Raw genomic sequence first — 10986 nt, 5'->3', positions numbered from 1 at the left:
TAAGGGGGTCTGAATACTTTCCGTACCCACTGTATATACACTACATACTACTTTATATTATTATTTTGTGTACACACCGTTCAAAAGTTAGGGTTATTTGATCAAAAATACAGTAAAAACAGCAAAAATTGTGAAATATTATTACAACTCAAAATAACAGTTTTCTATATGAATATCTGTTAAAATGTAATTTATTTCTGTGATGCACAGCTGAATTTTCAGCATCATTACTCCAGTCTTCAGTGTCACATGATCTTCAGAAATCATTCTAATATGCTGATTTGCTGCTCAAGAAACATTTCTGATTATTATCAATGTTGAAAACACTTGTGCTGTCCAATATTTTTGTGTAAAAAGGGATACATAATTTTTTTCAAGATTATTTGATAAATAGAAAGTTCAAAAAGCAGCATTTATTTAAAATAGAAATGTTTTGCAATATTACAAATGTGTTTATTGTCACTTTTGATCAATTTAATGCATCCTTGCTGAATAAAAGTATTAATTTCTTGAAAATTTTTTTTTTACGTTTGAATGGTACAAAATTTGTGTTATTTATATGTCAATATGACTATAAAATAATAATAATAATAATAGTGCGTGTGCATGATTCATCTGGTTTGTCCTCACATAAACCGGCGCTCTTCTCGCGTCTGATGCTGGAGCAGACGCTTTCGTTCTGACGGGGTTATGTGACGGAGATCCGCAGACGCGGGCGTCTCTGACCCCACTGAAAGGACACGTATGCTCCAACTCATTTAGCAATCTGCCACAAACACACACGGCTTATCAGAGAACAGAGACGTGCTGCCAGTGTGTGTGAAAGTCCATTCATAGTTAATATGTTTTTGTTTTATACCTAACACCATTTTGAAATGCCTGGTTGCCACGGATACACTCATATGAGTTGCTGTTTGAAGTAAAGGCGAAATCTTCCAGAAATGCCTCCAATGTCTCCATCTCTCCAGCATTTTTGGCGCTGAAGTTTCATAATCACATTATTTAGCATCATATTTGCAGAATGAGACCCAATATGTGTTTCTTACTAATTTTGAGGTGCTGATTCCAAAAAATAGTGGCTGTGTAGCTCTACTGCGTCACACTTTCTTACAAAATATGATGCATTTCGTAGTATTTTTGCCTTTGATGACCATTTGTAAGGTGAATAAGTCTTGTATTCTGCCTTCATCAGCAAACAAAACAAAAAAAACACCAACCAAACAAACTTCCTCTGAGCCAGATTACAACTGTTTGCTCGATTCTCAGCCTATTTTCACATGAATGACATTATTTGATGTCTAATCCTGATTTTCACTCCTTTGCAGATTGTACGCAAGTGAAATGATACATTTTGAATAGTTCTTTTTGTCAGAAACTTTTGACTGCTTTTATTATTTTGAGTGCATTAAAGCGGATACATATACTGTATATCATTTGAAAAGTCTTCATTCTTATTTAGTAAAAAACAAAAAACTACGTGATGGAAAGGTTTTATTGGTATTTTTGAACTCAGCATCATCAAATTAGGTTATGTTTGGCCTCTTTTTGCAAAATAACTATTTTTCAAGATGCAGGGCTGTGCCATAATCAGAAATAATATTGAATTAATATAATAGTTTCTCAAATTGAAACGATTCTTTAAATCTATTTTTTTTTATTTAATCTTTTTATTAACGTTTTAATCACTTACATAAAACCGAACGAACAAAGTCCACTTGAGGAAAAAAATTAAGGGAGAAAAGAAGAGAGAAAGGAATGAATAAGTAAATAAATACATAAATGCATATTTAATAAATGTAATATTTTATTAAATAAATTAAATATTCATTAAATAAATATGTCATATGTATTTAATAAATAATATTTAATACATTTAGTTAAGGAACGAACAAACCATAAAGACAGTAGCAGTATGATATACCGCACATCACAATATTGCTTATGCATTAATATGATCAAGAGGAGTTCAGACTTGGTGACAAGCTTCAGTTTGTGAATCAGACAAATGAATAACACAAGTTAGAAAGTCTACAGGAATACTTTTTCTAATGATGTTATGCCACCCTTTGACTGACAATTTTTTTATGATTTTTTTTTTTCTGGTAGCAAACAAATGTCCAGCAAATTCGATCAGCTGGGAGACGTCGAGTCAAATGGATCTAACTGTAGATGCTGGGAAGTGGAATGGGTGTGAAAGCGTCTGGATGTTGTGTCATGACTGTGTCTCTGTCTCTCTGTGCGTCTGCAGAGGGACTTCACGCGGCGTGAGGAGCTGCAGCAGACGGATGTGGAGTGCTGGCTGGGCTTCATCACGTTTCTGTGTGAAGTGTTCGGCACCATGAGGAGCAGCGCTGGAGAGCCGTTCAGAGTGCTGGTCTGCCCCATATTCTCCTGTCTGAGAGAGGTACACAAACTACACAACACGAATCTGCTGTGTGCCGTCTCTCTCCCGCTCTGATAGATGTGAACGACACGTTAACTCCTAGAGAAAGAGGAATGAACAACAGCCAGACAGAGATGGAAATCAACACAACCTTCCTACACATTTAGTTCTTCAGCTGTTTAGAAATAGAAGATATTTCCTACATATCAACTCACCATAGAGGGGTTCAGAAGTTGCTGAGCACTGGATAGATGTTGTTGATGTGTAAATGTGAATGGTTGTGTATTTAAATGCATTTTTCTGAAGGTAATGAAGGTAATGCATTTGACATAGTTTGCACTTTGCAGCTGCAGTAACTCTAAAAAGTTACATTTTTTCCAGATAAAACTGCAATTGCGATTTTAAAATGCAGTCAAAAATAAATAAATGAAAGGTTTTTGTGCTTATTTTGCCAAAAATGTGACTTAGATATCTATATGATAATAATAGAAATAATGATAAAAAAAATTTAATAAAAATTTTTGTATAAAATATTAAAATACTATAAAGAATAAATGTATAAAGTAAATGAATAAATTAATAAATACTTTTAATTAAAAATAAATACTTTAATAATAATATTTAATAATAATAATAAAGACATATCTTCTGCAATATTTCACTGTAATTTAAAAGCATTAAAGAATTTATTGTTGTTGTTGTTGTTTATTTGGCCAAAAATGAAATTTAAATATCAATATGACTATACAATAATAATTATTGAACATTTTTGTCAAATATTACAATAGGAATGTCTTATTTTGTTTAATATTTTATATAATAATAATAATTCTTGAATATTTTTACATTTACAGTGAAATATTACAATAGGAATATGTCTTATTTTGTTATTTTACGGAATAGTAATAATAATGATACATTTTTTCAAGGAAGGTAGTTTTGAGAAAATATCAAACTTTCATTTCAAAAGATCAGAAAAAATTTGTTTTGTCATAATCCGACCCCTTTAAGACTTAAAGATGGCTTTTGTCTGGTGAAATGCCCCGGTGGCTGTTGAATAGGGCTTCCCTGTCTGTGATGAATCCTGTCAGTTATTCAGCTGATGACAGACGCGATCCGTCAAAAGCCAGAGTTTGATTCTTCATCAAAGAGCCGCGATCTGGGTGAGAGTTTGGCGTGTGTTTGTGCCGTATGAATGCCGCTATTCAAGATCGCAACCGGATTAACATCACTTTCGTCTCTCGTATCGGCACGTCCCGACACGATGGTCTGAGAGTCCTAACAGGCACTTTGTGTCGGTGTGTTTACAGGCCCGTCTCAGCCAGGTGTGAAGTGTGTGTTGTGTGCGCGGTGGACCGGCAGAGCAGGTTGCTTAATTACAGGTGATCCAGCTGTAGTTTGGAGCTGACAGGTGTATTTGGAGCAGTGAGGGTGTGGGAGAAAATAAAAGACAGGATGAATGGAGGGAGGGAGAAAAGAGACCGTCTGTTGTGCGTTTGAAAGGTGCTTGAGCTGAAGGGTTGGACGCACGTCTCTGATCTTCTCAAACCATTTTGTTGGATTCTATTGTGCAGTTTTACATACAGTTGCATACATTTAGGACTCATATACATGACATATTTTAAAACTTAGTCTGTAAAAGGATTTTGTATGCTCTTTTTTTCACAATTGAGGACCTTCACTAAAAAGAAAAGTTGTGTAGAAACAATTTTCATGCACACATTGCAAATAAATTTCACAAGCAGTTGCAAAGAAACAGCAAGTAATGCATTGAAATAAACATGAAAGTGTAAGTAGAAAACCGAAATGTAAAACCTACTCCAAATAATCTTTTTTTATAACTTTGAAAAATTATTTTTATACTGAACAATTACATTCGACACTAATTCACAAATTGTTTTGGAATTCTTTTGAATTTGATCTACTTTGAAATCTTATCTAGGTAAAAGGTAGAATGACCTCTTAAACAATGAACTTGTAAAAATGTGCTCAATTTTTTACAATTATTTTAACAGGATTTTTGACTTTACAACGATCCCAAATAATATAATATAATATAATTATTTATTATAATATAAAATGGTCAAATATATTATTATATTTAATAAAAACCTACATTTTTATGTTATGAGATTGTGATTGTGTCCTGTAATCATCAATCGAAGATTAGAAGAGAAACTTTGAGATGTAGATGCAAAAGGAAAGCTGAAGTCTATGGTTTGTGTTTGTGATTTTATAGACTTTTGCACATTAACTGCACTGCAGCAATAATGATTCTTGTCTCTTTGATGTGAGTCAGCATTGCAGATGACTCATTTTTTTAAATAAACTCTTTTTCAGTCAAAGAAAGCAGCATTAAATTATTTTGTGCAGTTTCGTCACTTTAACATACAGTTGCGTACATTTAGGACTCTTAAAGTATACATGACATATTTTAAAACTTAGTCTGTAAAAGGATTTTGTATGCACTTTTTTTCTCAATTGATGACCCTCACTAAAAAAAAAAGCAGTAGATTGTAGAAGCAATTTTCATACAGAAATTGCGAATAAATTTCACAAGCAATTGCAAAGAAACAGCAAGTAATGCATTGAATTAAACATGCATTTTTAAGTAGAAAACTGAAATAGTTTTTTCTTGTAAAACCTACTCCAATAAACAAATTTTCTTGAAATTCTTTTGAATTTGATCTACTTTTAAATCTTGTTTTAAATTTGCTCAATTTTTATTTGTATTTTTGTAAGAGGAATTTTGTCTTTAAAACAATCTAATATAATATAATAATATTTATTATAATATAAAATGGTAATATATATTATTATAGTTATATGTTATGTGTTATATGTTGTGTTGTGTTGTCTTATGATTTTCAGTCTATTTTAGGTGAACTATTCTTTAATGCTCTCAAAACTCAATATTTTTGTCTTTTTTATTAAACGATTGATTTTTAGGCATGCATATAATCATTAAATATGTCTCTTAGTGATAGTGGAGAGTTTGACCATGCAGGCTCATGTTCATTTCTGTCTATAGGGAGATGATTCCAGTCTGTCTGATGTTGATTGTGATGTGGACTTGTGTTGTGTGTGAGGTTAGTTTGAGGTGGTTTCTGTAACGCGAGCTCTGCTCCTGCTCTCCGGGGACGTCATTATGGACTATAGAACTCTAGTCTTAAAGCAGCCGTTACTCTGGAGACCTGAACAACGAGACCCCGTCAGTAAATTACCCCAGACCTCCAGGACTAGATCCTTCCAGACACCAAAATATACATTCACTCCTTCAAACGCCGCGGGCCATGGATTCACGTCTGCTATATCGTATCATAGATTCAGACAGTTTCTCTGGAAGGGATATTATATATAAGTGAAGTTTTATTATAGAGAGAAAAGTTTAAAAACAGAGTTCCAGCAGTTGAGAAAACCTGAAGATATCTGGGATTTTTAATGCTGGAAATGTCATGAATATAATGAACTCTTACAGTTATGTTGTGAAATATATAATATACTGTTCAAATGTTTGGGGTCGTTTTTGTTTTGTCACCGAGGCTGCATTTAGGTTGGGCTGGGCGATATGGCCAAAATATTATCACAATATGTTTTTCCATGTCATTTGATATCAATATTTATCACAACATTCGTTTCATACCATTAATAGGGATCGAAATGCATTCTACATTTTTGTTAGATCTTATGAATGTAATCATATTTTGTTTGTTTAAAGTAAACTTCATTGAATAAGCTACCTTTTCTTTTAGGGCCCCATTAAATCAGTTTTATTTTTCTGTGTTTTCTTTTCATTTTTTTCTGGATTCAGATTTATCATCAAATTTATCATCAAAAATGGTGTCTTATGGAATGAATTCATACAATTTTAACAATTGAATCAATCTTTTAAAGTGTAATCAAATTAAAATTTAATATAACAATTAATTTACAGCAAAATTTTGCATTTTTATTTTTTGTAAAATAAGGTGCTGCACACCAGAACTTGTATAAAATGTAAAAAATAAATATGTATGATAATGTATGATATTCCTTAAAAAATAAATTAAATAGTAGTAGTAGTAGTAGAAACAACAGCAACAAATACAATAATACTACTAATACTACTACTTATTATAATAATAATGATTATTATTATTATTATTATTGCTGTTGTTGTTTTTATGAATATCATAAAACCAAGGTTTCTGTAATAATAAGCCAGTGATAATAGTGATATGTATTAGTTACTCTTTTTACTCTATTCACCTGTAATGTCTTGACTTGAATATAGACTCTGGATCTCCCAACTTCATAAATGTGAGCCTGGAGCACAAAAGCAGTGTTAAGTCGCTGGGGTATATTTGTAGCAATAGCCAACAATACATTGTATGGGTCAAAATTATAGATTTTTTTAAATGCCAAAAATCATTAGAATTTTAAGTAAAGATCATGTTCCATGAAGATATTTAGTAAATTTCCTACCGTAAATATATCAAAACTTCATTTTTGATTAGTAATATGCATTGCTAAGAACTTCTTTTGGGCAACTTTAAAGATGATTTTCTCACTATTTCGATTTTTTTGCACCCTCAGATTCCAGATTTTCAAATAGTTGTATCTCAGCCAAATATTGTCCTAGCATAACAAACCATACATGGAATTTATTCAGCTTTCAGATGATGTATTAATCTCAATTTCTAAAAATGTACACTTTAGACTGGTTTTGTGGTCCAGGGTCACAATTGTGAATGTTCTAAAGATGTAGAACTACTTGACTGTGATTGGTCAGTCGCTGAAGTGAGGTGTGTTTTCTGTGTTTTAGCTGCTGGAGTCTCCGGAGGTGAAGGAGGACGCTGTGCTCTGCTGTTCTATGGAGGTGAGTTTATGAACGACCAAACCCTCGTGTGTCTGATTAACTTCTTCATCAGAGGAAGATACTTTCCACACGGCAGCAGATCTGGAGTGTGTCGTGCTCGCAAGCAGTTTTATCTGTTTGTTTGCTTCTTTCCCTTGTGTTTAGTTTTTTTCTCAGTTGTTTACAGCTGTAAGAAGGCACGAGTTGAGATGGCACGTGTTCTTGTGTTCAGCTGAACACAATGCAGAAGTCTTAAGATGTGTTTTCAGTGGCCAGGCTTACAAGCATTTATTCACTACAAAGGCTAGATGAAAATAACATTTATCTTTTGAAATGGAATTTTTTTTTTTTTACATTTTTATAAAATAAATATAAAAATAAACATAAATAAATACATATTTTCAATTTCAAAGAGGAATAATAATGGAAAAAATAAAAGATTTAAATATATAAATATAATGTATATTGTTATGTTTATATTTTTCCATTATTTGTCTTTTGAAATGGAATAAAATACCTATTTAGTGTTTATAAAATAAATAAAATAACTAAATTAATATTTTTTTTATATTTCAAAAGATTAAAATATATAAGATGCATTTAAATATAAATTTATAAAACTGTGTATTTTATTTTGCTATTATTTTTTTTCCATTATTTGTGGGAAAAAATCCTATAAATGTATATATTTTATGCATCAAATATATTTAAAATGTAGACTAGTATAATCATAACACTAAATGATGGCACAATACAAAAATTCTTAAAAATATCAAATAAAATTAATTTATTTCATTTTATTAAATTTAAAATAGTATAAAAATCTAATTCTCAAAATTATCATCATTGTCGTTGCACCACAAATAAATAAATATGTAAATAATATTTGTAAAATACAAATAGATACAAATAATTCAGTGTGTACTTGAGTGTGGCTCCATCCAGACAGTAAATGATGTCCCATCTGCCCACAGACCGGATCATCAGCAGACAGTTTGTCTGGACATCCGACGGTTTCCGTCCAGTCTCTCTTTCTCTCTTTGTCTCTGTCTGTCTCTCTCTCTCTCAGACTAGCATCTGTTTCTCTGTGCCCCCTGTGGAGTTGACCTCTGACCCTTGCTTGAGCCTGAGTGTGTCCCTTTGAACATCTTATTTCTTCTCAGAAACCACTCCTGCCCTCTCTTTGTCTGTCTTTCACCATCCCTCGTTAAAGAAAAATAACAGGATATTTTGGAGTAAATGTTGATGCACTGCATCGGTGTCATGCTGTCGGTCCAGACACAGACATCATTTCAGCTCAAACCTCAGTGTGAAGCTCACGTAAAGCGTGTCCAAGTCACCTTAAAATCTATTTTGCATAAAGAAAAAGAAGCCTGTTTTTCTTTGTGACGTTATTTTCATGCCATTTAAACCCCAGTCTCCTAGTTACGTCACATAGATGCTGAGTTGGATATAACTTTGCACAAGTGATGCATATCACAATACATAAATTTACAGTTTAATTAATACATCATTTTTTCCATTAATGATAGAAATCAGACATTACGAAATAAGTTACGAGTCATTTAGTGATATTATTATGCTTGTGTGTGTATTTGTTTATTTATTTATTTGTGGTGTGAAACAGTTTCACAATTTCATACTTTTTTAAATAATGATAATAATTAGATTTTTATTTTTTAAGAATTTAATAGAATGAAATTTAACCAAAAGTAATAATAAAATAAATACAATTATATATTTAATATAAAAGATCATTCAGTGTTGTAGTTATACTTTTAAAACTCTGAGATAGCTTTCAATTAATTCGTATATGTATATTTTTTTAAAGTAGTACATTTATTCATTTATTTCTTGGTTTTTATTTCTTTGTTTATTTTGTGGTGACACAAACATCACATTTTGACACTTTTTAGAGTAATGATAATAATTTTGTGAAGATAATAATTCAAATCTAATTTTGAGAATTAGATTTTTATTATTAATCGAATAAAATTAAATGTAATAAATTCCTTTAATTGTATATTTCAACTATTTTTTTTTTTGCATTGTGCTGTTATTTAGTGTTGTGATTATACTTTTAATTTATTTATTTTAAATATAAACTTTCTTTGAACATTTATTTATTTGTGGTGCAACAACAAACAAACAGATTAATGTTTGGATGGTGCCTCAGAGTCAGAGTTTCACACTCTTTCTGTTAGAAGAAATGGAAGAGATGGGACTATTTGGAAAGATTGCTGATTTTGCCGGGGTTGTTCTTGCAGCTCCAGAGCACCGGCCGGTTATTGGAGGAGCAACTTCCTGAAATGATGACAGAGCTGCTGGCGGCCGTGCGGGATAAGATGCTGTGTCCGTCTGAGTCTCAGCTGACGCGCTCGCTCCTGATGGAGGTCATCGAGCTCCACGCTCACCACTGGAGCCCGCTGGAGGCGCTGACCACCGCCTACTACAACAGAACCATCCAGAAGCTCACCGTGTGACGCACACGCACTGCTGGATGCCCTGACCACTGCGAACCACTACACAACCAACCAGAAACTCATCAGGAGACACACAAACACGGAAACCAGCCACTAGAGGCCACGGACACACTGCAACACACACAAGCATTCTGTAATAGGGACGGGCGTCATGGGATATGGGGTTGGCCCAGAGGTCAGAGGGTAAAATATGCAGATTGAAATGAATATGTATATGTTCACACTTCACATCTGCATATTCATGAGCTCAGCCAGACGTACAGATGTGAAACCATTCAGTCATTAGACACACACGTGCAGACGCCAGTCACTGTCTGTCACGCTTTCCAGACTAAACCTCAACAGAAAGAGAGCGCAAAAGAAAAATTCAACAAAAATTCAAAAGAAAAAAAAATTAAGCCAATGATATTATTTTCATGACCGTTATGCACCCCCCCCCCCAAATAAATAAATATTATCACGATGCACAGATACCATTGAATTAATACATCATTATATTTTGCATTAATGATAATAATTTTAAGAATTAGGATAAATTTTTATTTATAAAAAAAAAGCTAAAATTTTCCATTGTGTCATTATTTTCATCACAGTTAAGCACATTTCCACCCCAAAATATATCATGATGCATAAATACTTTTATTACTACAATTACAATTTAATTAATGCATTATTATTTTGCATTTACAATGATTTGACTTTTTTCCTGACAGCACATCCTCCCTCCCCAAAATTGTTCATAATGCATAAATACTTTACATTTGAATTAATAAATGAATACATTTTTTGCATTCAAGTAATGATGATGATGATTTTGAGAATTATGCGTTATGTTTAAAATTGAATTCAATTTTGTATTTTCACATTACTATTTAATAACCACCGTTATTTTATTTATTTTTGGAGAATTGGTGTTATAAATGTGCTTAATATTCATGAAAATTGTCACAGTGCAGCATTTCTTATTATTCCTGGAAATAAGCTTCATTTTATTAAGCAAAAAATAAAAATCTTAGATGTTTTTTTTTCTTCAATTTTTTATTTATTTAAAAATTTTTTGCATTACTTTAGTGATCGTTAAGTACTGCTCTAAATCTTTTTTTTTAATGCATGATTTTTTTATATTTATATATTTATTTGAATTAACCATTTTTGGGGGTAATTGTAGGTATGTGCTTAATATTCATGGAAATAATGCCAATGTGCACAAAGTCTTAATTGTCCTTAAAATAGACTTCTAACCCCAGCAAAATCAAAATTCCCTATTCTTTTTTTTCTTCTTT

The 10986-nt window shown here is 32.0% G+C and overlaps 1 protein-coding gene across 1 annotated transcript in view; it reads left to right on the top strand.

Annotated features, from left to right (window-relative positions):
• The window catches only part of LOC107599377 (CBP80/20-dependent translation initiation factor-like), a 55143-nt gene extending 45042 nt beyond the window's left edge, over positions 1 to 10101 (top strand). The window contains exons 11-13 of the mRNA XM_016290953.1: positions 2230 to 2404; positions 7188 to 7241; positions 9488 to 10101. Of these exons, the coding sequence (XP_016146439.1) occupies positions 2230 to 2404; positions 7188 to 7241; positions 9488 to 9703 (445 nt within the window). The 3' untranslated portion in view covers positions 9704 to 10101. The remainder of the gene's footprint in view (positions 1 to 2229; positions 2405 to 7187; positions 7242 to 9487) is intronic.
• The last annotated feature ends 885 nt before the right edge of the window (positions 10102 to 10986 follow it).

The sequence above is a fragment of the Sinocyclocheilus grahami genome, unplaced genomic scaffold (genome assembly GCF_001515645.1).
Source record: "Sinocyclocheilus grahami isolate Dianchi unplaced genomic scaffold, SAMN03320097.WGS_v1.1 scaffold265.1, whole genome shotgun sequence".
Classification (NCBI taxonomy): Eukaryota; Metazoa; Chordata; class Actinopteri; order Cypriniformes; family Cyprinidae; genus Sinocyclocheilus; species Sinocyclocheilus grahami.
The sequence above is the reverse complement of the archived record's forward strand: the minus strand, read 5'-3'. Positions and strand labels throughout refer to the sequence as shown.